Raw genomic sequence first — 24,541 nt, 5'->3', positions numbered from 1 at the left:
GGGTTTGCTTCCCCTTCCCCCAGACCTCCCCATTGCTTGGTACTGTTTCCCAAGGGGAGATAGACCCAGCGTGGTATGTGATGGGGCTTTGTTGATTCAGGGAGAAACCAAGGGAAGAGACTTTGGAGAGTCACTGTATTGGGTCAGTATACCAGGTGGATGGAAAGCCCCACTGGCCTGAACTTCGGGTCTCTTACTCTGGAACCTTCTGTGTCATAGCACTTGCATGATCTTTCCTTCCTTTTGTCACATTTATTTGAATACCTATCGTGCCAGGTTCTGCTAGGGATCCATAGTCCTTAAGACCTAGACATCACCCTCATGGAACCTGGTAAGGAGGGCGATGTCTTTGCACCGTGGACCTGCTGTGTGTTTTCCTGTGGGCTATGAAGATTCAGCTCCTGAACGTGAGTGAGCAGGGATTTCCAGTTCCCTATCCCTCTCTTCTGTTGCCCTCTGTACAGCTGAACGTGCCCGTCCAGGCCATGCTCTTTGATGCCGCCGTGTTCCTCCAGCTTGGAAGGTAATCGTTTTTGTTCCTCCAAGTGCAGGTTGGTTCCATGCACTCATTATGTATAAACAATATTTACTGGGCTAGGCTGTGGGCATCCAGAGCTAAGACTTGCTTCTGCTCTCAGCGGACTTTGTTTGAGCAGGAATTTTTGAGTCCTTTCCCCTTTCTGCAGGTCGTGCATTTGCCACTGCGGCATCTGCTGCCTTTGGAGTTGTAATTGTGTCCTGTCTTCCAGCAATGCTGAGAGCTCCTTGTGGACAGAAACTGAAGCCTTTTTTATTTTTTTTAAATTTATTTAATTTTATTTTTTAAAGACTTTATTTGAGAGAGAGAGAGAGAGAGAGCACGATTGGGGAGAGGGCAGAGGGAGAAGCAGGCTTCCTGCTGAACAGGGAGCCTGACACGGGGCTCCATCCCAGGACTCTGAGATCATGACCTGAGCTGAAAGATGCTAACCAACTGCACCTCTCAGGTGCCCCATTTTTAAATTTTAATAGCAACTGTTTAGTTTCCATATAAGATGGGAAGCCTGGTAGGTTATTAGGGTAATGGCCTATAAGTATGTAGTTTAACTTAGTGCACACGAATTAATTGGACCCAGTGTGATCTAAAACATAGGAATTCAAGACCCAGGCATTCAGCCAGTGCTTGGTGATGGTGCTATATGGTGCCTTCCAGAATGGGCATAGGCCGGGCTGAGGTCCAGCATGGCCTCTGCTATCTGTGCTATTCCAGATTTCCTCAAGGTGCTACTTTATCATGTCTGAACAACATGCACTTTAGCCGAAGTGTTTCCAGAGTGACGTTAGGATTTTCGTTTATGCAGCATTTCTAAACCTATAAGTCCAAAGGAAGAAATCAGGTAAAAATGGACATTAAGAGCTGTGAAAAAGGGGTGCCTGGCTGGCTTAGTTGGAGGAGTGTGCAACTCTTGATTTTGGGGTTGTGAGTTTGAGCCCCATGTTGGTGGTAGAGTTTACTTTAAAAAAAATCATGAAACATAGAAATTTTATTCACAATTAAAATTAAGTTAAGAAGCTAAATATATCATTATGGAAACTTGTATCTGTTATTTTGTGGATAGAAGAAAGTGGTTCCCGCCCTCCCCCCGATTTTTCCTCAAAATAATTCATGCTTGTTATAAATTGCAAACATTATAGAAGAATATAATAGAGACTGGATGTCTCCTTTTGTTTCTGTCACCCAGAGATGACCATTAAGAATTTGGTGAACAGGGACGCCTGGGTGGCTCAGTTGGTTGAGCAGCTGCCTTCGGCTCAGGTCATGATCCCAGCATTCTGGGATCGAGTCCCACATCAGACTCCTTGCTCGGCAGGGAGCCTGCTTCTCCCTCTGCCTCTGCCTGCCATTCTGTCTGCCTGTGCTCGCTCTCTCTCCCTCTCTCGCTCTGACAAATAAATAAAATCTTAAAAAAAAAAAATTTGGTGAACATTCCTTTTGATTTTTTCCTGTGCATACAGTAATTGACGTTATTGAAAAAAATGTCCAATCTACTCCCCAAAAGACATCAGTTATATAACCTTCACTTTTAAAGTATATGTAGGTAGGCCTCTATCTTGCTCAGATAAGCTTGTTTTCTTTGTTGTTGTTTTGTTTTGCTCAGATAAACTTTTTTTTTTTTTTAAGATTTTATTTATTTATTTGACAGAGATCACAAGTAGGCAGAGAGGCAGGCGGAGAGAGAGGGGGAAGCAGGTTCCCTGCTGAGCAGAAAGCCAGATGTGGGGCTCGATCCCAGGACTCTGGGACCATGACCAGGGCTGAAGGCAGAGGCTTTAAGCCACTGAGCCACCCTGGCGCCCCTCAGATAAACTTTTTAAGGACATCCTGTATTTAGCTCTGAGAAGTCCTTCCTTGTCTGATGATTCTTAAAATTTTCCATTCTTACAGCTTACCCCTATGCTTCACTAAAGGAAAAAAAAGGCTTTTTTTCTAATAGTAAAAGCTTATTTTTGTGTAATACTTTTGATTTTCGTATTTATTAACTCTTGATTTTCAAAATTGGTTTTGGTGGAGGTAGGAGTCAGAGACAGGGAAAGCCAGCACCCTGGGAGCCTGCTGGACCCGGTTCTCCATCACCCCTCTTTGGAAGGAAATCTGTGTTTCTGAAATGGAATCCCCCCCGGGAAGAGGTTCTGGGAGGCCCCACGAGGGCTTGTCCTCAGAGGCCCTCATGGGGCCCCGAAACCTCTTCGCAGGGGATTCCATTTCAGAAACACAGATTTCTTTCCAAAGAAGTCTTTAATACCGAAAAGAGTTCTTTGTCCTCTGGGTGTGTACATGAGGGTTTCATTAACTTGATTTTCTTTTGAGTGATTCATTATGTGGCCTTCTTGCAAGTTCCTTTTCTGAAGTCTAAAAAGTGTGGGGTTGACACCCTTCATTGAGTAAAGAGAGACTAAGACATGTCATTTGGATACTAGTGGTCATCACGGCAGCGGGACCTGGGTGAGACTTTGGAAAGGACCCAGGGTCAGGCCGCTGTTTGGCAGTTCATGTGATACGGTCCAAGAGGCTGGCTGACTCCCGGGCCGGGCCTTGTGTGGGTCTAAGTCATTGTAGGTTCGTTTAAGCTCATTAGATCCCTACAGCAGGATGATGAAGCTCTGCAGTCTGGCACTTCAAACTAAAAAAAAAAAAAATCTGATTAATAAACTGTTACCATAGCCTATTAATATGTACTTAACCTTTATGTGCTTCTGCAAAATGGAATAATAGTCCTTGTTTCATAAGGTTTTTATGCAAATTGAAATGATTTCATTAAGACCATTCATTAATCAATTCATTGAATAAATGTGGAGTGCTTGGTAAGGTCAGGGAGAAAGTCCATGCTAAAGCTATGGATTTGAGGGTCATCAGCAATAGATGGTATTTAAAATCTTGAGATTAGGGACGCCTGGGTGGCTCAGTTGTTAAGCGTCTGCATTCAGCTCAGGTCAGGATCCCAGGGTCCTGGGATCCGGCCGGCACTGGGCTCCCTGCTCTGCAGGAAGCCTGTTTCTCCCTCTCCCAGTCCCCCTGCTAGTGTTCCCTCTCTCGCTGTATGTCTCTGTCAAATAAATAAAATCTTGTGATTAGATAAAGTCACTGAAGACTGGCTATGGGCAGAGATGTGCCTGGAATGGTAGGGGCTCAGCGAGTGTTGGCAGTCAGGCCCACTATTACTACACTGCTTGTGTTATTACTACTGTTTATTAGAAATGTTACAGACTTGCCAGGTGAACTGCAATGTCTCATTTTTCTTAGTACAAATGTATTTGAGAGCTTTATTAGAAGTTTCTGTGACTGTCAGGATCCCGGAAGGTTGGGTGATCGCAGTGAGTGGTGCTCCCCAGAGTCATCCGTCTACGGAACTGGATAGGCTCAAGCATTGGGATTTGATAGGCCTGGATTTGGGTCCTGCCTTTACTTTGTATCAGCAATGAAACCTTTAGAACCTCAGTTTCTTCATGTGTTCAGAGGGGTCACCCTGCAGGGATGCCAGGTGGATTCAGAAAGGGGATGTCAGGGCGCCTGGGTGGCTCAGTCAGTCAAGCTTCTTTCAGCTCAAAGCATGATCTCAGGGTTATGAGGGCTCTGAGCCTGGCTCTGAGCCCGGCATGGAGCCTGCTTAAGAGTCTTCCTTTCTGTGCCCCTTCCGTGCTCGCTCTTGCTCTCTCTCTAAAAAAATAAAAAAATAAATTATCAATTCCTTCCCTTTCCCTTCCACTGCTAAGGGCTACGACTTCAGGCCAATCAGGTTTCCTTCTCTGAAACTCCAACGATAACAGATATTCTCTCCCTGTGCCTATTTTTAAAATTTTATCCCAGCTATTAGCCCCTTGTAATGATAACCTTTCCTTGTGTGATATGATTCATTGCAATTAATTAGATTATAGTTTATCTTTCTTTAAGTAGTTTAATCTCCTTAATGGGATTTAGAAGACTTTTTTTTTTCTTATCTGGCAATCCATTTATTCATTCATTTGAATGCACATGATGAAATGTAAGACTTCTGCTTTCAGAGAGGAATGGTTACATCCCTGCTTACGGCATTGAAAATAGGGATACCAGAATTACAGTCTCTGAGCCCCTGTGGCCCTATGTAGCAGTGAGAGCACCAGACTTGGTAGCTCCTAGGATGGTCTTCAGAAAGATATTTAAGGAGCAGTTTTAATCCCGCAGCTGCTGAAGCTGTCTAACAGATGACAGGGACCACTCCTGTGAAGTCGTTAATTCCCATCTTTGGAAGTGTTCAGGCAAGTACAAACTTCCAGTTATAAAATAAGTAAGTTCTGGTATGTAATGTACAGCATGGTGACTTTGGTTAATGCTACTGTTACTGAATATATGAAAGTTGCTAAGAAAGTATATCTTAACAGTTCTCATCACAAGAAGAAATCTGTGTGGTGATGGATGGTACTTGGGCTTATTATGATGATCATTCTGCAGTATTGTATGTACCTGTCCAATCACTATGTTGTGCACCTGAAACTGATATATGTCAGTTATATCTCAATTAAAAAAGAGATTATACACTGTCACTGCAGAAAATGTATAAGCAAAAAAACAAAACAAAACAGAGAACTTTTTGCTGGGAAAATTGGACAGCTACATGTAGAAGAATGAAACTCGACCATTCTCTTACACCGTACACAAAGATAAACTCGAAATAAATAAAAGACCTCAATGTGAGACAGGAATCCATCAGAATCCTGGAGGAGAACATAGGCAGTAACCTCTTCGATATCAGCCACAGCAACTTATTTCAAGATATGTCTCCAAAGGCAAAGGAAACAAAAGCAAAAATGAACTTTTGGGACTTCATCAAGATCAAAAGCTTCTGCACAGCAAAGGAAACAGTCAACAAAACAAAGAGGCAACCCACGGAATGGGAGAAGATACTTGCAAATGACAGTACAGACAAAAGGTTGATATCCAGGATCTATAAAGAACTTCTCAAACTCAATACACAAAAAACAGATAATCGTATCAAAAAATGGGCAGAAGACGTGAACAGACACTTCTTCAATGAAGACATACAAATGGCTATCAGACACATGAAAAAATGTTCATCATCACTAGCCATCAGGGAGATTCAAATTAAAACCACACTGAGATGCCACCTTACACTAGTTAGAATGGCCAAAATTAGCAAGACAGTAAACAACGTGTGTTGGAGGGGATGTGGAGAAAGGGGAACCCTCTTACACTGTTGGTGGGAATGCAAGCTGGTGCAGCCAATTTGGAGAACAGTGTGGCGATTCCTCAAGAAATTAAAAATAGAGCTTCCCTATGACCCTGCAATTGCACTACTAGGTATTTACCCCAAAGATACAGATGGAGTGAAAAGAAGGGCCATCTGTACACCAGTGTTTATAGCAGCAATGGCCACGGTCGCCAAACTGTGGAAAGAACCAAGATGCCCTTCAATGGACGAATGGATAAGGAAGATGTGGTCCATATACACTATGGAGTATGATGCCTCCATCAGAAAGGATGAATACCCAACTTTTGTATCAACATGGATGGGACTGGAAGAGATTATGCTGAGTGAAATAAGTCAAACAGAAAGAGTCAATTATCATATGGTTTCAGTTATTTGTGGAGCATAACAAATAACATGGAGGACATGGGGAGATGGAGAGGAGAAGGGAGTTGAGGGAAATTGGAAGGGGAGGTGAACCATGAGAGACTATGGACTCTGAAAAACAACCTGAGGGTTTTGAAGGGGGCGGGTGGGAGGTTGGGGGAGCCAGGTGGTGGGTATTACGGAGGGCACGTATTGCATGGAGCACTGGGTGTAGTGCAAAGACAATGAATACTGTTATACGCTGAAAAGAAATAAAAAAAAATTACCAAATTAAAAAAAAATTATCAAATCTAAAAAAAAACAAAAAACAGAAAACCTTTGCAAATGGCCATGTTCCCCTTGATTTTTGTTCTGTGGATTAGGTAGTCCCCAGAAGGGGATTATGCTGTATATTTGATTATTTTTAAAAAAATATTTTATTTTATTTTAAAAGATTTTATTTATTTGCCACAGAAGGAGAGCGCGAGCGTGTGTGCTCACAAGCAGGGAGAGCAGCAGAGACAGAAGCAGAGTTCCCACTGAGAAGGGAGCCAGGTGCTTCTTACTTTATTTTCAAGTAGGCTCCACGCCCAATAGGGGCTTGAGTTCACAGCCCTGAGATTACGAGTCTCATGCTCTACCCACTGAGTCAGCCAGGCACCCCTGGCTGAAAAAGTTTTAAGTTCTCAAATACTTTAAATCATTTGTTGTACTGTGTGGTTCGTTGGAAGGCTTTTATTTTATTTATTTTATTTTATTTTTAAGATTTTATTTATTTATTTGAGAGAGAGGGAGCATGAAAGGAGAGAGGTCAGCGGGAGAAGCAGACGCCCCGCCAAGCAGAGAGGCTGTGGGGGTGTGTGGGACTCAATCCTGGGACTCCAGGATCACGACCGGAGCCGAAGGCTGTCACTCAACCACCTGAGCCACCCAGATGCCCCATTGGAAGGCTTTTAAAATAGTTTCTTTAAATAGCTATACTCTAAGTATTACCCATTACCTTTTTTTATCCATTTTCCTCAAAGGAGACTTGAGTAAACAATATAGTGACTGTTTTATTCTTATTGATTCTATGACCTTTTTATTAAAACAACGTCTTGACCATAAAGCAAATCCACAGACTCCTAAACATTAACAAGTCAGCTTCCTTAATTAGATGTTCAGAAATGTTGTGGCCCTTACAGAGCCTTAATGGAGCTCTTTCAGAAAGCCACCGCTGGGCTTCGTGGGGTCATGTAAAGTGCTGCTTGCGTAGTGTCCCCTCCAGTATTCGGCAGAAATACTCTCACTTGGTTCTGTGGCGTTTTGTTATGTGTACTACTAAGCCTTACCAGCCCCTTAGGTGCCTGGGGGACTAAAAATATTTCACGTGTTTATAGAATCCTAGGTTTATTGCAGCATGTTTTTCATACTGTAGTATTCTGAAATTCCCCATAAATGGATTATGACTGAAGTTAAAACATCTGTCATCACAGTTATTTCTGGAATTACTTTTAAAGCCTGAAAATGTTGAGTGGCCAGCATTGGGCAGTAAGCTCTAGCTTTACAATCTATTTTTAGAGCATTCTCATATGTTGTCACAGCACATGTAATTCATATAGTTATGGCTTTTTGAAAAGCAAGTGATTTGAAGGCATTTTATTTATTTTATAAAATAGGTTGCTCAAAAAGTATGCTGAAAGAATAAGATGAAATCTTAATTTAGTTTTCAGCCACATATACCTTTATAGGATGCAATAACGCTTACTCCACTGAGGTCCAAGTCTGCTGACACGTCTCCCCCAGTGCGTCCTGATGTCCCGTGTGTTGTGTACGAAGTTCTGCCCTCGTTGCTTACGTGTGTGTGCACTCATTGCAGCGGGCAGTTTCGTGTCTAAAGGGAAGAGGCAAATTAGATGATCAGGAACTCTGAAGCTTTTCCTAAAGTTCAAAGTTGTTTGAAACCTTGCACACTGTATTTCTCTGAGTCCCCTGAGGACAGAGGCTGTGGTTCGTAACTCTGTCACCAGAAGTCTCTGGCACTCAGTGGGCCCTCAGTAAAAAGTGAACGTATGAGTTCATTGTACTTGTGATTTATCCTCTGGGAACTTTGCTACCATCCTTTGTTACTCAGTTTGGGTCTAAGGTGATCCTTGCCGGTTTAAATGTTTGTGCTGGAGAATGTAGTGGCAAGATCTAGGTTCTGTCTATCCGTCTACCTGTCTGTCTACTTCTCTCTCTCTCCCATCACTGCAGTGACCTTGCTTGGGATTACAATTTCCATTCAGCAGATGAGGAGACTGAGGTGCAGAGAGGGTGGGTAGAACACAGCAGTGCAAGGCAGGGGCGGACCCCGGCCTGGTGCACTGCCAGGTCTCTGCTTCTCCTCTCTTCTCCCATAGACAGACATGGAGGACTTGGGCTCCGGCCTTCGAAAGTTCTTCAGAAACTCTTCTTGGAACCTGTCAAACTGGATTAGGAAATTGGGCATTGTGACGCACAGAGGAGTGTAGCTCTGCGTGCATTTTTAGAGCTTTTACGTACTTCAGCTTTTCAGATTTTGGGAGGCCCTGAATCTAACCAGCAGTTCCCCTGGGAAAGCTTCCAGGTGTTCGAGAATGGGGGGACAATGGGAAACAGGATGTTAGAGGAGGATGACCAAGCGGGAAGGAAGCAGGTAGAGGGTGAGGGGTCAAAGCTGACTTGTTTTTTAACTGCGAAACATTTTAATAAGGAAGTATATGGATTAATCTAATGACCACACACCTACCGCGAAGCTTATTAGGTTTTATACTGTTTTGTTTCAGATGTAAGGAATGACACGTTACAGCTGTACCTGAGACTCTTGAGTACGTCTCGGGTGGTGGGAGAGGAGGGTTATTTGTGTGTTAGCGTTTACGTTCGTGTGTATAATTTAAGCGCACTGATTCTTAACTGCTGTATGCTGCTCTCGAGTAGGAGTGAATATACCCGAGTTTATCTTCTCTCTCGCTGGGGAAGATTTGGGTTGCTCCCGTCGATTTTGTTACACCCAGTACTGCAATAAATAATTTTTTACTTTCTCCTTTGTGCATGTGTTAGTCTTTGGTGCGTGTCCAGGAGAGGCTGGGGTGCACGTGCACAGAACCTCCAGCATCTTCCTCTCTTCTCTGGCAGCGCTTTCAGCGGGGCGCCCGCCTGCCGTCCGACCCGAAGGAAGGGTCGAGGGGCACGATGTAGGACACGATGGGGAAACCAAGTCTTGAAAGAAAAGCTGGGCTCTGTCAGTATCGGAAAGGGAATCTTGCAGAAAAAGCAAGTGCCAGTCTCGGCTCTTTGTTTTCCTTCTTTGAGATCCGGAATGAGTTTTTATTGAGCTTAAACAAGGATGTTCTGCCAAGTCCGCCGGGCGGTCCGCCGGGCTCCGCTGTGTGCGCTCGGGTCTGCTGGACGATCGTGACGAACTAGAAGCTGCGCGACAGCCAGCAGACTGGGGGGGTTCTGTGTTCCTACTCGCGCAGGTGAGATTGCAGTAACGCGTTGTGAGGAGAGGTAAATGCTTTGGCCCCGCTGTTTGTTTATCCTTTTTGTTGGGATACAGCTGACACCCAGTACCCTGTTGGTTCCAGCGCGCAGCGTAGTAGCTGGATGTTCTACACGCATTAGGAAACCATCGCCACACCAAGCTTCATCGCCGTCCCTAACCAGAGTTCTTCCCTGTGTTCCCTACGCTGTACTTCGTATCCCTGTCACTTATTTATTTTAGAACTGGAAATTATAAAGGGCGTTCAGTGAATACTTGAATAAATAAGGGAGTGGATGAGTTTTAGTAAACAGACTTCTTGAGTTCAACTTGATTATAGAATTCTCCTTAAACTGTAAGACCTCCTCTGAGGTGTATACTTGGGGTCTACACTCCTGGTGTACGTTCCTGTGCTGGGTTTTTAGACAGGTTCTTGCTAAGACTGTTGCAGTCGTCACCCTCTGGATTCGTACAGCTCCTGCTCGGCTTGTCACTCCCGTTGCATCACGCTGCAGGGGTGGTTTCGCCTGCCACGCTCCTGTCCCCTGCTAGATTCTTAACCTCACTGATGTATTGTGTCTTTCCAGTTCCCTTTTGCACGCCCCACTAGTAGACACTAAAAAAATTATTGAATGTGCCATATTTGATTTGAAAGGATCCACGTGCTGAATTGTAAGTAAATAAAAATTTTGACGTAAGAGAGCTCACCTTACCGACAGGGTATTTAACTCTGAATTGTCCTGCCCATCACTGTCTTGTAGATAGTCTGACCACCAAGAAAGAATCATGGTGATCACATTTTTTTTTTAAGCATTTGTCCTGCATGGACACCATGTCCCGCCGAAATTTGAGCTGTGCACAAGTGCCAGCTTATGCGTATCAACACTGCAGCTCTGAGCAAGGTGTACTTGAGTCAGCAGACTCGCTGTAAAGGGCTGAACAGTAAATTCTTGGACCTTGCGGACCGTGTGATCTTGGTTACAGATACTCCACTCTGCCGTTTGTGGCCCCAGGGTAGCTGCCCATGGTGTAAGCAAGTGAGTGTGGCCATTTCCAGTAACACTTCATTTCTGGGGGCACCTGGCAGGCTCAGTCGGTGGAGCTTGTGACTCTTGATCTCCAGGTTGTGAGTTCAAGTCCCACACTGGGCATAGAGCTTACTTAAGACACAAAAACAAAACAAAAATCTTCATCTACAGAAGCAGGAGGTAGATTGGCTTTGGCCCATGGGCCATGGTTGGCTGACTCTTGACCTAGTTCATTTGTTTCTTGGTCTTTGTTTCTCTAGCCACAGCAGAAATTTTTGTATTTGCCATGTACGTTTCAGGGGCTTACTTGCCACAGTTAGCAGAGGTGAGATTGTTGAAGAACTTGCTCTCGTGCAGATGACTAAAGCTAATTCTTGTTGTTTATCCAGGACATTTTATTTCCTTACATCAAAGAAAATGTTAAAGAGTATCTGCAGACACACTGGGAAGAAGAGGAGTGCCAGCAGGACGTCAGTCTTTTGAGGAAACAGGTTGGGACATCGCTCTTCCATTGCTTCCACATTCCCAAGTGTCTGAGACTTGAGGATGCCAGGAGACTCGGGTGTGCTCCGAACACACTGGAAACGAGCACCCCGGCTTCCTAGGGCATGGGCGGTGTGGTGGCTTGCCTGCTTAGGGACTCACAGCACCTCATTAAACGGCCAGATCGTGGCAGTTACTGTCTCCACAGTTGCCTCTCTTTGGAGCCATTTCGATTGCATAAAGCTGTCATTTTTTTAAAATTAATTGATTATTTAAAATGTCTTGGATTTTTAAAACTAAGCTTTTTCTGGTCATGTGCAAGAGGTTTTGTGCTGTCTCACCACGTTTTTCAGTACCGTCTCCCAGTGAGCCTCTGGTCTCTCCTGCCTCCTGCACAGCCCTCCTGGGGCCTTGCCTCCACACAGCCCTGCACACCTCACATCCCGCTCCCAGCAGGCCCAGCCTTCGTCTCCTGAGCCATTCTGCTCTGTTCTCTGGCCGGCTTACAGTCGGTTTTCCCTTCTGCATTCCGTGCTGTAGAGCTCCTGCTTGCTCTCTCCTTCAAACTGCTTCAGTGGCAAAGATCTTACACGCTGTGCCGGGTGAACTCTGACAGTTATTTTCCAGTCGTGTTCTGCGTCGTACAATGTGGAATGTTCTGGAAATGTTTTAATGGTTGGGAGTTGGGATTGGAAATATACCCTTGGGGCCATTGGGTGTTTGGGTTTGTTAAATGTTCTAGGTAACTCCGGGTTCGTCTGAAACACTCGCCTCCCTTAAGCTTTCTGTTGTCTCAGTTATTTTACTGAAATTACATATTCAGTCCCTGTTACAGTACACACACCGTCGGTCTTTAGAAGCTGGGCATACGCTTTGTCACAGCGTCATTGTTCTAAGTAGCTGCTAGATACTTTGGGCAAGAGGAGGAAAACTGCAAGATACTGAAAAAGAACCAACCCCAGACATTGCTTCCCTAGCTTCTTTTCATTGAACCCCAGGCATAAGTGAATTTCGCTGACATTTTCTTTGTTTCTTCCTTGATTCATTATCGTGCAGAGAAAATGGTCAGATTTAACCGATGTCCTGGTTCATTGATCCCCGTAAGTGAATCAACACGCTGGGTCTCACGATAACATTTTACCGTTATATGCCGTCTCTCTCCCGTACAACGAGGATGCAGATTTATTCATTCTAATCCACTTTCCTTTAGGATCATTCCTGTCAGCCCCCAAAGTGTAAGATACTTTAATTTGTAGCAGTGTAGGTGCCAGTGATTGCTGGAGAAAGCGGGTCCGCTAGGTTTTCAGGCCTTATTTTAAGTGATCTTTTTTACAGTAAGTAAGAAACAGCCCTCATGTTGTTTATGACTTCAAGGCGGAAGAGGATTCGCACCTGGATGGGGCTGTTCCCATTCCGGCCTCGTCTGGCAGTGGAGGAGACGACCCCCAGCGGACGATCCAGGCCGTGGTGGACAACGTGTGCTGGCAGATGGCCCTGGATCGCAAGACCACGGCGCTGAAGCAGCTGCAGGGCCACATGTGGAGGGCGGCGTTCGCAGCCGGGCGTGTCAAGGCCGAGTACGTGCTGCGCGCGGCTCCACGCGCTTGGCCAGCCCAGAAGCCCGAGACATGTACATGGTCCTCTCTGCCCGGTGTTAGTTGTGTGATTAGTCAGATAGATAAAGTCAACCTTCTTTTTATTTTTTTAAGACTTTATTTATTAGAGAGAATGAGGGGGTGGGCAGAGGGAGAGGGGGAAGTGGGCTCCCCACTGAGCAGGGCAGACGCTTAACCAATGGGGCTGCCCAGGCGCCTAACGCTCTTTTTATTTGAACAAAGCAAGTGTGTGTTTTGTTTTTTCCAAAGTGGGGATAAAGCATTCCACCCAGCCAAGCTCCCCATGGCGGCATGCCTGGCTTTGTGGGATGGTGGTTGAGGACTTGGATCCCAGTTTATTTATTTATTTATTTATTTTTAAAGATTTTATTATTTACTTGACAGAGATCACAAGTAGGCAGAGAGGCAGGCAGAGGGAGAGGGGGAAGCAGGCTCCCTGCCGAACAGAGAGCCCGATGCGGGGCTGGATCCCAGGACCCCGGGATCATGACCTGAGCCGAAAGCAAAGGCTTAACCCACTGAGCCATCCAGGCACCCCTGGATCCCAGTTTATTTTATTTTATTTTATTATTTTTTTAAGATTTTATTTATTTATTTGACAGATCACAAGTAGGCAGAGAGGCAGGCAGAGAGAGAGAGGGGGAAGCAGGCTCCCCGCTGAGCAGAGAGCCCGATGCGGGGCTCGATCCCAGGACCCTGAGATCATGACCTGAGCCGAAGGCAGAGGCTTTAACCCACTGAGCCACCCAGGCGTCCCCTGGATCCCAGTTTAAAACAGCTCCCAGGAAAGGGTGACTGAGCTCAGTCACATTTGATCTTCAGCAGACAGCGCCATCGGGCTGCTTCTCAGGGCTGTCGGGTTTCCTGCTTTCTGCGCTGCTGGAGAAGGAACGATGCTGTCAAGGTTTTATATGTCATCTTGGGGTCATTCAAAGTGTCAGCAGTGCCACTCTGTCCTGTGTTGGGGAGCAGCTTCCACACACCCTTGAGTCTGGGCTGTGGTGTTCCTGAAAGCCATCCTGTCCAAGGAGACTCGAAGTCCTGTATTGCTGAGGAATTCTTTCTTTCTTTCTTTTTCTTTTTTTTAAGATTTTATTTTTAAGTAATCTCTATGCCCAACATGGGGCTCAAATTTACAACCGTGAGATCAAGAGCCCCTGCTCTGTTGACTGAACCAGATAGCGCCTGCTAAGAAATTCTTACCACAAAAAAACTGATGTTGTACTGTGTGGTGACTAACATAACATAATTAAAAAAAAAAAAAAGAAAGAAATCCGCCTTTTTAAAAAGATTTATTTATTTATTTGACAGAGAGAGAGACACACACAGCGTGAAAGGGAACACAAGCAGGGGAAGTGGAAGAGGGAGAAGCAGGCTCCCCGCTGAGCAGGGAGCCTGATGTGGGATTTGATCCCAGGACCCTGGGATTATGACCTGAGCCAAAGGCAGATGCTTAATGACTGAGCCACACAGGTGCCCAAAAAGAAATTAATTATTTTTTTTAAAAGATGTTATTTATTTATTTGACAGACAGAGATCACAGTAGGCAGAGAGGCAGGCAGAGAGAGAGAGGGGGAAGCAGGCTCCCTGCGGAGCAGAGAGCCTGACGTGGGGCTCGATCCCAGGACTCTGGGATCATGACCTGAGCTGAAGGCAGAGGCTTTAACCCACTGAGCCACCCAGGTGCCTGAAAGAAATTCTTGATCAGACACTGCCACTAAGGATTTTAGGCCATTGCCTGATGCACAGTGCAAGACCCAAGACTACTTCGAGTTGCTGCTGTATTTTTGTTTTTCTGTCAAATTGCGCTTCCTCTATGTACTTCACAAAGGGCTTCCACTTTTTAATATATTTTTTTGAAGATTTTATTTATTTCTTTGAGAGAGAGAGAGAGAGCACACGCAGGGCAAAGGGAGAGAGAAGCAGACACCCCGCTGAGCGAGGATCCTGACCCTGGTGCTCAATCCCGGGACCCTGAGATCATGACCCAAACTGCAGTCAGATGCTTGACTCTGACCGACTGAGCCAGCCAGGCGTCCCGGGAGGCTCCCACTTTTTAAAGGACACGTTAGGATTTCAGGATAGGCCAGTCGCCTGGGAATATCCTCTAGTTCAGTGTGTAAGACACTAAAGGACGGAGTTGAGAGAGGATGCTTGAGCTAGTCAGTCCTTCCTTCTCTCGGACGGTTTCCTTAATTATGAAACCAAGGACTTGAAATAAGTTATCTTAGACCTCTAAGCCCTGAATTGGAGCAATAACAATCTGCAAATTCAACGTGGAGAACTCCTGTCTCTGTGATTACAGCATAAGACACAGAATAACCCACGGTCATGAGTGCTGGTTTCAAACTGGTTGACCTCCTTCCTTCAGTCCGTGTCCTCTAGTAAGCTGTTTTATCCAGTAGGAGACTTCCCTGACATTTTCCAGTTAATCTGTTAAAGATGACTGGTTGCATGTTCCAAGTTCTTGTGCTTCTCTTTCCACCTTATTTCTGTGATAATTCCACCACCAAGTATGGAAGAAGTTGTAGAACCGGGAAGCAAGACTCATGTCAGGAATCAGAAAAGCTAGACACTGTTTGCCAATTAGCTAATGTGAGATGGTGCGGGTCTCGTAACTGATTTGTTATGTCATTTTTTCCCTATATTTTAAAAGTTTAGTTTTTCTTAGTTCTCAAGAAAAGAGTTCCATTTTCTAGCTGGTTACATATGAATAGCTTTGAACTCTCACATGTTTTCCTTGTAATTGTTTGGGAGCAAATCTTTTTAAAGGCATTTCCATGCTTTCTGAAGGCACACTGGACATAATAGCCTCTTCTTGTCATGCATTTCATCGAAGATTACATAATTGTTACTTACTTTTTTTAGAGTTCTTTGGGAATTTAATGAAGCACTTTATTTCATCCCTTATTTGTAATCACTTTTACTGTTGTTAGTGTGGCCCCCTGTCAAAGACTATTCTTTGTGCCTACATTGTTGCTTCTAATCTGCTGTGGTCTTGGAACCCCAGGGACAAACTTGGTAGGTCGGCAGGAGTTTGCAGTCTCCTGGAGGTGCTTCTCGTAGCGACCCTTTGGGCTCATATAAAATAAACTTGTTAGGCTATTTTGACTGGCTTTCGTCAGGCTAGATGCCATGTTCCTGCATTTGAACTTGATGGTCTTTCCTCTAGGTTCTTCGAAGATGTAGTTCCAGCAGTCCGGAAATGGAGAGAGGCTGGAATGAAGGTGTATATCTATTCCTCAGGGAGTGTAGAAGCCCAGAAGCTACTATTTGGGCATTCTACAGAGGGAGACATTCTTGAGGTAGGTTACCTGATTACTGTTTTCCTGACACTATCAAAGCATGAAATAATGAATCTTAAAGGAATATTCTACGGGGTTTTAAGCCAAGTCAACATTCAGATCATTGTGTGTATGTATGCCAAGCAGGTGGTGAAGAGAAGTGGGAAAACTGGGGAGTGGATTCGAGGGAAGGGTGGAATGTTTCTGTTGTGCTAGTCTTGGCATTGGAGGTTCTTAAGCTGCTGTGAATAACGAGCACCAGGGGAGTTAAAAGTGTAGATCCCTGGGCCGTGCTTCCTAGCAAATCTGCACTGGCAGGTCTGGGAAGGGGGGGGGTCAGGAATATCTATATGTATATGTAATACAGCTAGTAAGACATGAGCTGGCTTGTAAACCAGCTGTCTTGCCAACATTAGAAAATTGTCAACTCGGACGAAACTAGTGGGCCACTTCTTTTGGTTGTTTCAAGGAGCCAGTGAGCGGCACGGCAGTGGCACGTACCCCATCCAGACACGTGCATGTACTTTAACGAAGCGGTGTGCAGGGTCGCTCATTTGTTCCTGGCACTTTGGAGAGAGCAGATTTTATTTTAGCAGAAACCTCATTCTCCTGGGAGAGAACTGGGTGTAGAATATTAAGGCCACCTGTTACCTTTCCTGTAGATGAGAAAATTCCTGCTGGCTTCTCTGTCCCACCATCCCTGCGCCCTCTGGAGGACAGGGCAGGCACTGGGAAAAGGGAAGGCATTTAGGACTTGAAGAAGAAATGCCGACGGACTGAATACAGGCTGAACTTAGTGATGTGCACTAGGTCACTCAGCAGCTGTCTTTTAAATAAATGTTTATTGAGCCTCTGCTGGGCACAGAGAACACTTTGGCTTCGGAGATGTCCTATTCTCATTTTAGTACTTCCCAGTGTTTTATTTTAGTTTAGGTCAAATATTAAATCAGGAATAAAACCCTTTAAAACCCTGTGTTGGTATACAGATACGTGTATCTCCTGAATACAGATGTAAACGACTCTTGTTCTCTCTGATAGAAGGACAGTAAGGTGATAGTAGATAATACACAATAGTTACTGAATTCAATGATAAAAATGTACTTGGGGGGCTGCCTGGAGGGCTCAGTCAGTTAAGCGTCTGCCTTTGGCTCAGATCAGGATCTCAGGGTCTTGGGATTGAGCCCCACATCAGGCTTTCTGCTCAGCAGGGAGTCTGCTTCTCCCTCTCCTTTTGTTCCTCCTCTGCTCGTACTCTCTCTCTCAAATAATAAATAACCTTTTTTTAAAAGATTTTATTTATTTATTTGACAGAGATCACAAGTAGGCAGAGAGGCAGGCAGAGAGAGAGGGGGAAGCAGGCTCCCCGCCAAGCAGGGAGCCTGATGCGGGGCTCTATCCCAGAACCCTGAGATCATGACCTGAGCCGAAGGCAGAGGCTCAACCCACTGGGCCACCCAGGCGCCCCTCAAATAATAAATAATCCTAAAAAAAATTTACTTGTATACCTCTAACTCTTGCCTGACATAATAGACCAAAATCTCAAAGGTCAGCAGCAGAGAAAGAAAGTAGCAGTTTACTAATGCGGCAGGTTAAAGAAATCTGTTCTTCCTGGGGTCAAAAGGACAATGTTCGGGAAGTATAATCAGGAGTGACACCTAGTCCAGTAAGTAATTTGAGTGCAAATAGGGTTTTAAGGATACAAAGTCAAGCATATATATTTTAAAAGATTTTGAAGATAAAATTAACGCTAATCAAAGAAAACCAAGTAAATTGTAGCATGATTTTATATACATTGAATTGGTAGTTTTCTTCCAAATGTTTATTTCTGTAAAATCTTCCTTTATTTTCTATAGATAGCCTGCGTAAAGTTCTCTTTTAAGCAGACATTCAGGGATTATTTATTGAGGGGATGAAGTCACTGTGATTGTTGCGTATTTCAGAGCAGACGAGGAGAGACAAAGGGCCAGGTTGCAAGTGTATTTGTAACGTTGATCTTTCCTTGCCCTGTGTACAGCTTGTTGACGGGCACTTTGATACCAAGATCGGACACAAAGTGGAGAGTGAGAGTTACCGAAAGATTGCAAGCAGCATCGGGTGCTCCACCAACAACATCCTGTTTCTGACAGACGTCACCCTGGGTGAGTAATCCCACCCCTTCTGTTGTATACTCCCGGGTAGGCACTGAGCCTTGAAAAATGGAACAGGTTTACAAAAAGAAGCTGTGGACCAGCCCATCCATGTTTCTCTCTATTTCCCCATCCTGGGGTTTGTGTGTGGGCAAGTGGCGCTGGAAAGACTAGATCTTCTCACTGTAGCTCTGTCCGCAGCCGCCCCCCCCCCCCCCATCCTCTGTACACACGTACACACAGACGAGATGGCAGAATAACGAAGGACAGTTTCAGGGGTGTCCCTGGAAGGAGCTTGCAGGCAGGGGTGTGAGGGTAGGTGCGTGGTTAGTCAGTGACATAAAGTTGCCGTGGACCTGAGCACGTGTATCTAACAGCAGTGATGGGAGCTAAAAGCCAAAAAAGAAGCAAAAAGCTACAGGGAGGGAGAATTCCCTTTTCCTCTTTGTTCTTCTGGTTGACGAGCACGGCCCCTCCGTGAGCAGGAGCCTCCTCTCTCCCTTCCCTCAGGTGATCTCAGTCCCCAGACACCCCCCGTGCTTGGAACCTCTGGCCTTGTTGCGCTTGATTCACTGCTGAAAGGCCGACCTGCTGCCCCAGCGGGGCCCTCTTTGTCACATACAGTGCGGTGGCTCACGCGTTGTTGCTGTAAGGACTGAATGCGGGTGGCAGCCTGTACTCGACTATGTTGGTAATTTAAGTGAGTTCAAGAGCACTTTTGACCGGATGTAAAACAGCCACTCCAGCTCTTGTGTGAGAACGTACACGCTCTAGAGGATTCCAGCAGGAAGCCAGTGACTGAGGAAGCTGGCAGCAGCCGGCGAAGAGGTAGTGGGTGCTGGTGGAGGACTGGGCGCCGCTTCTGCTCAGAAGGCGTCTCCTGGGTGCAGCTTTCCCACACCTCCACCGGGTTCCAGCTGCGGATGGCTCACTCATGGCCCTCAGAGTTCATGCATCTCCTGGGGCCCCGTTTTTGGTGCGTTCATAATCACGCTGGTATTTGAGGGCACTTCTTGACGTTCGTGTTCCTCCTGCTCGTGTGGGATTGTGAGTTGCCGCTTCCGTCTGCTCCAGAGCAGGACTTGGTGGACCGTGCAGCTGCTGTGACACACGACGTCTGGGTCCGCCGGCTGGGGAAGAGCGCTTAGGCAAAGAGACTGAGGGCTCAGTGCACTCCTGCCTGGTTGGCTCCATGTGACTCCTGGCCCCCCCGGAGCCTGTAGGCCATCTCCCTCTCCCTGGTCCTTCCTATCGTGTGGAACTAGAGTTGCCCCTACCCACCGGGACTTTCAGAGATAGGCCCAAAGGCCAATCCAAGTTGCGGACAGACATTCCTTACCAGAGGTGGTGTGTCCGACCTGGGATCTTCCTGTGCCGCTGACCTTTGAGCTTTTGGTCTGCTGTGTCGGGCAAGAGTTAGAGGCGTATAAGCAAGTACTGAGTTGCTAAGTGGTTTAAAAAAAAAAAAAATTTAACCAGCATAGAGTTGATGTAATGCCTTCAAAAAGTGATGATAATGTTTTCTGGAGAAAGAAAGTCTTCATTTTACTTGGCATACAGTAGACATTCAGTGAGTGTTAAATTTCAGACTTTGGTCAGTGTAGACTGAAAGCTTTGATCCAGGTAGATGGTACCAGATCATGCCACTTGTTATCTTGAGTTTTGAAAACTCAGCAGATTGTGTGTCTTACATGTCCTGGCTTGGGTCCAGAGTCCAAGGGTTTCTACAAGATTGTTGTCTCAGTTTTCTGCCTCCTGGAGAACTTTATATTTACTTCCGGGCCGCGCTGAAGGAGAGGAACAGACAGAAGGACGCACGGACACGCTGCTTCAGGGTTCCCTGGGTAACTAGGTACCCAGGCCACGTAGATGTACCATGGCCAAGCGTCAGCCTTGGCAAAGCCATTTCACCGGGCCCCTACCCTGCACTGTTAATATTTGCCTGTCTTATTCCTCTACAGAAACTTTTGCCAATTCAAAGCTATGATATACCCTCCCTTGTGAATGGCTTTTGGGGACTTAGAGAGGTGGAGTGAGGGGATTGCTTTAGAGAGGTTCAGGATGTGAAACACAGCAGTCCCTGTGATGAAGGATAATTAGAAGACCTTTTACTGTGTTTTCTTCCTTATGGAAAGGAGCTAGGCCTTGCTGTGCTGAGGCTAGCTGCTTTAATCTGTGAATTGCTTTTCTATCATCATTGATATGGAAGGGGCTGTTGGAGATGCAGATCCGTGGTTTGCCGTCTGTTTAATTTCCTAGCACTTTGGAAGATAAGTTTATGCAGGCTTGGAGTTAGAGAACTGCTTTGTGGCTGGCGCTTCTGGCATGTCAGCCTGTCCTGAGTGTTGTGATCCCTGGGTCTTCTCCCCATTCCTCACTTTTTGGCTACCATTAATAATTACAGTCCCTTCTCTAGTAAGGTCGTGTACAGGTTTTCATATTCTTGTCTTTAGCCACATTTTTTTCCTAGTTGTTATCATAGTACATCTATAATTTTATATCTTTCTCTTTTCACTTAAGCTGTTCCCTTGGGCTGTAGTCCAGAAACTATTCTTAACTTTAGCAAATAGAGATAATCCCCAAATTGGTCTTGAAACAAAATTGGCTTTCTCCAAGGTCTCTGCACGGAGGTTTTGTTCTCGTCCCTCATCCTCTGCCAGCTCCACACCCATTTAAGGCAGTAGGGCCAGAACTGGGTTCATGTGTAGCCGGGATGGGACCAGGCAGCTGGCTGCTTGCCTTGTTCTTTTCTATCACTTCCGATCCTCTGTTGGGTACCACATGCCCAGGCTCCATTGCCAAGGCAGAATGGAAGACTAAGTTGATACCCCAAATAACATCCAAGTATGAAAGAGAGACTGGAAAGACATTTTCCTCTTGGCGGGAAGGAGGGAGGCCCAGGGTTTTAAGTCAATATCATGCCAGTAGGGCAAATAGATGCTTAGGGACAGCAGTTGCCCAGTGATGGTCTCAGTAAGAGGCTGAATGTGCTGCGGCCACTAGCTAGTGTCGGGTCCCACGTGGACCGTGATGGCCCGACGCAGTTGGGATTGTGGGTTGCTAGTCAAGGGAAAGCTGTTTGCGGCGGTCTACGGGGGACTAGGGACGAGAAGAATAGCGCCTGCACAGTTTGCTCGGAGGAAGGGATTTCCTCATGAAGAGGGGATGGTTTAGCACTTTGCTCTGGGTAGGTGACAGCCTTTCACAGGACAGGAAGCTAGACACTTGAGGTTGGTAGGTGGAAGAGACAGCTCTGCCCCACTTCCTTTCTCTGGGAACTTCTAATCTCTCTTGGCACTGCTGCCCTTTGCCGCGTGTGGATGGTGCGACTGTTTTCCAAAGGTCAGGAAGCCACTGAATTTTCTTACTACACCAGATCTAAACTCCATACATGTTTCAGGTTCTTTGCCAGTTTCGCTCTGTTCAGATATGCCCCATTTGACCCACGTTCTGTCTCCCACACTCACTCGCTCCATTCTTCCAATATTTATACGTGTATTTTGTCTGCCCAGAATGCCTCCTCTTGGCAGTTTTGTTTCCTCAAAACTTCTGATCAAAACTTACCTTCTGTGCTGAGAATTGCAGATCATAATTCAGTGTTCCATATTGGGGAGTTGAGATTTTGCCTTTTTTTTTTTTAAGATTTTTTATTTATTTGACAGAGAGATCACAAGCAGGCAGAGAGAGGGGGAAGCAGGCTCCCCACTGAGCAGAGAGCCTGATGCGGGGCTCGATCCCAGGACCCTGAGATCATGACCTGAGCTGAAGGCAGAGGCTTAGTCCACTGAGCCACCCAGGCGCCCCCTTTTTAAAATTTTTAAAAAAGATTTTACTTATTTAGAGAGGGAGTGAGCGAGTGGGGGAGGGGCAGAGGGAGAGAGACTCTCCAGCCGCCCTCCCTGCTGAATGCGGGGCCTGATGCCCGGCTCAATGCCACGACCCTGAGATCATGACCCAAGCCGAAATCAAGAGTTGGATGCTTACCCAACCGAGCACCCCCCTCCCCAGGAGCCCCAGAGATGCTGTGTTTCTAACAAGCTTGCGGGCGATTCCTGCACCTCAGGTCCGTAGGTCACATTTGGAATAGTATTGCTGTAGAGCAGGAGTAGACAAGTTGTTCTGTGAAGGGCCAGATGGTGTCTTTTAGGCTTTGCAGGCCCTCCCGTCTCTGTCACAACTCTTAAACCCTGTCCTCTTAGTGGAACAGCAGCCATACACAATACACAAAAGAATGGCCCTGACTGTTCTAATAAAACTTTATTTACAAAAACTCGTGGCAGGTCTTCATTTGCTCACCTGTGTTCTAGAGCACGGACTTTCAGACCTCAGCTCTGCCACTCACTGGCTCGCCTCTAGCATGGGGATAGTAATACTACCTCAGGGTTGTTGTGAAGATTTAAATGAGAATGGGAGCTCCCTGAAGGCAGGAGCTTTGTTTTGTTCATACCTATCTGTTCGAAAAGGGTACCTGGCCCATAGTAGGTGCTAAACAATATGAGGTGTTAGCTGTTATCTTCCACATGGAAGCAGAATGGAGAGAGGAGTGTAACCCAAGGTGTATTAGAGATCTCCCCTGCTGTACCTAGCTTACCTAGTCTCATTTGACTCGTCCTGTTTTTCCTTTACCCACCACGCAGTCACTGATCATAAGGTGCACGTAGTCTAATGCGAAGAGAGACAACAGGTAATAACGTGTCAATTCATACAGTGTTGGTAGAGCCAAACACGAAGTGTTAGAGGAGCACGGGGGATGTTCTAAGACATGTGGCAGTGGTTCTGGAAGGTAAGATCGTTGAGCTGAATTTTCAAGAGTAGAAATTTGCCAGGCAAAAAAGATGAGCAGGTGGGTCTGGGGGTAGGACATATTTGGGCTCCTGACATGGCAGCAGGAATTTTGGCCTGATTGGATCATGGACTTCGATTTGTCCCATCGGTCCCTAACTGGTATTATTACCAACAGTCTGACCTTTGGGAAACACTCAGTTTTCTGTAGGACTGAGGGGAGTGAGTGGAGGAACGTAGTGGACAGAACATAGCTCTTTCCATCCTCATTCATAACCACTTAAAGCTCAGAAATCTGGGATACACAATACACCATACACAAGGACACGGAAGTCTAGACCACTCTAGTCTGTCAGGCACAATCATGTATTTTAAAACATTTTTTATTGTGGAAGCATCACATTTATATGGAGGAATGATGTGCTCAGTCCCCAGTGTGCCTGTCTTCTAGCTTCAGCAGTGATCAGATCAGGGCCCAGCTTGGGGGCATCCTCCCCCACACGCCCCTCGTTCCTTTGAAGCAAACCTCAGATATCACCTGTCATGTTTCTGACACATACTTTGACTTTCCTAGAGGCCAGCGCTGCTGAGGAAGCGGATGTGCACGTTGCTGTGGTGGTGAGACCTGGCAACGCAGGGCTGACAGACGACGAGAAGACTTACTACAGCCTCATCACGTCCTTCAGCGAATTGTACTTGCCCTCCTCAGCCTAGAGCGGGAGCCGGAGGGAACACCAGCCTGTCCTCACAGACTTCTCCCTGCAGTTTAGTTTTATTCTAATGGTCAAAGTAACTAACTTAAAAAACCATATATATACACACATAGGTATGCAAGTGTATACATGCATACATTTAAATGGCCTTCCACAGGCAAATAAGTGAAAAAAAAAAAATCTCTGTTCAGTGAAAAGGAAACTTATTTAAAGATGCTTTCTGTGTAGAAATTGTTTGAAACCACAAATCTAACCCTTATTGAGGGCAAAATGTAGCTGATAGAAGAATTACCGCAGTACCGATCACATGTGTCATGTTTATCGAGTCCTGTACCAATGTGGAAAGGTAGGTTCAAGAAGTTATTCAGAAGCCTAGTTATTTTAAAAAACTAGAAGTATTTCACCTACTTCTTCCCAATAATAATTCTTCTCCTTTTAAATTATGAGTTAGAAGATTGTGACAGCTGAATTTCAAAATATTAGCCTCCCTCTGTACAGAATAAAAAGCATTTATTTCTGCTCTAGAAGAGAGCAAAATTGGGAGAGGAAACTCATTTGAATCTCGATGTTGCATGTAAGCATCTATTACCTGAAGAAACTTGAGCTGATCATTGTGGCATCCCCAGCAGCAGTTGCCTTACCAATGAAAAAGGTGCATTGATAACAGCTAAAATAGGAATGTGACTCCTAATCCTGCCAATTGTCATCATCATAGATCTTATAGTTGCCTAACTACTTCTTAGCACAGTTTGAGAATATATGTTGCAGTTTACTATTGAAAAGCAAAAGGTTTACTGAAATCATTCCTCAAGACCCTTCTAGAAGAGCCCTAATAATGTAATATTTTCCTCTGAAATGGATGCGAAGAGTGTAAATTTTATAACAGCATTATTTATCCTGGTTCAATCCTAGTGGGATGTCATGTCAATTTCATGCTATGAT

At 45.5% G+C, this 24,541-nt stretch overlaps 1 protein-coding gene across 1 annotated transcript in view; it reads left to right on the top strand.

Moving 5' to 3' along the window:
* The window catches only part of ENOPH1 (enolase-phosphatase 1), a 33,980-nt gene extending 9,694 nt beyond the window's left edge, over positions 1-24,286 (top strand). The window contains exons 2-6 of the mRNA XM_032881064.1: positions 10,985-11,086; positions 12,453-12,655; positions 15,867-15,999; positions 17,993-18,116; positions 23,461-24,286. Of these exons, the coding sequence (XP_032736955.1) occupies positions 10,985-11,086; positions 12,453-12,655; positions 15,867-15,999; positions 17,993-18,116; positions 23,461-23,600 (702 nt within the window). The 3' untranslated portion in view covers positions 23,601-24,286. The remainder of the gene's footprint in view (positions 1-10,984; positions 11,087-12,452; positions 12,656-15,866; positions 16,000-17,992; positions 18,117-23,460) is intronic.
* Positions 24,287-24,541: the final 255 nt, after the last annotated feature.

Source organism: Lontra canadensis, unplaced genomic scaffold, assembly GCF_010015895.1.
Source record: "Lontra canadensis isolate GAN:19392208 unplaced genomic scaffold, GSC_riverotter_1.0 scaffold1, whole genome shotgun sequence".
NCBI lineage: Eukaryota > Metazoa > Chordata > Mammalia > Carnivora > Mustelidae > Lontra > Lontra canadensis.
The sequence above is the reverse complement of the archived record's forward strand: the minus strand, read 5'-3'. Positions and strand labels throughout refer to the sequence as shown.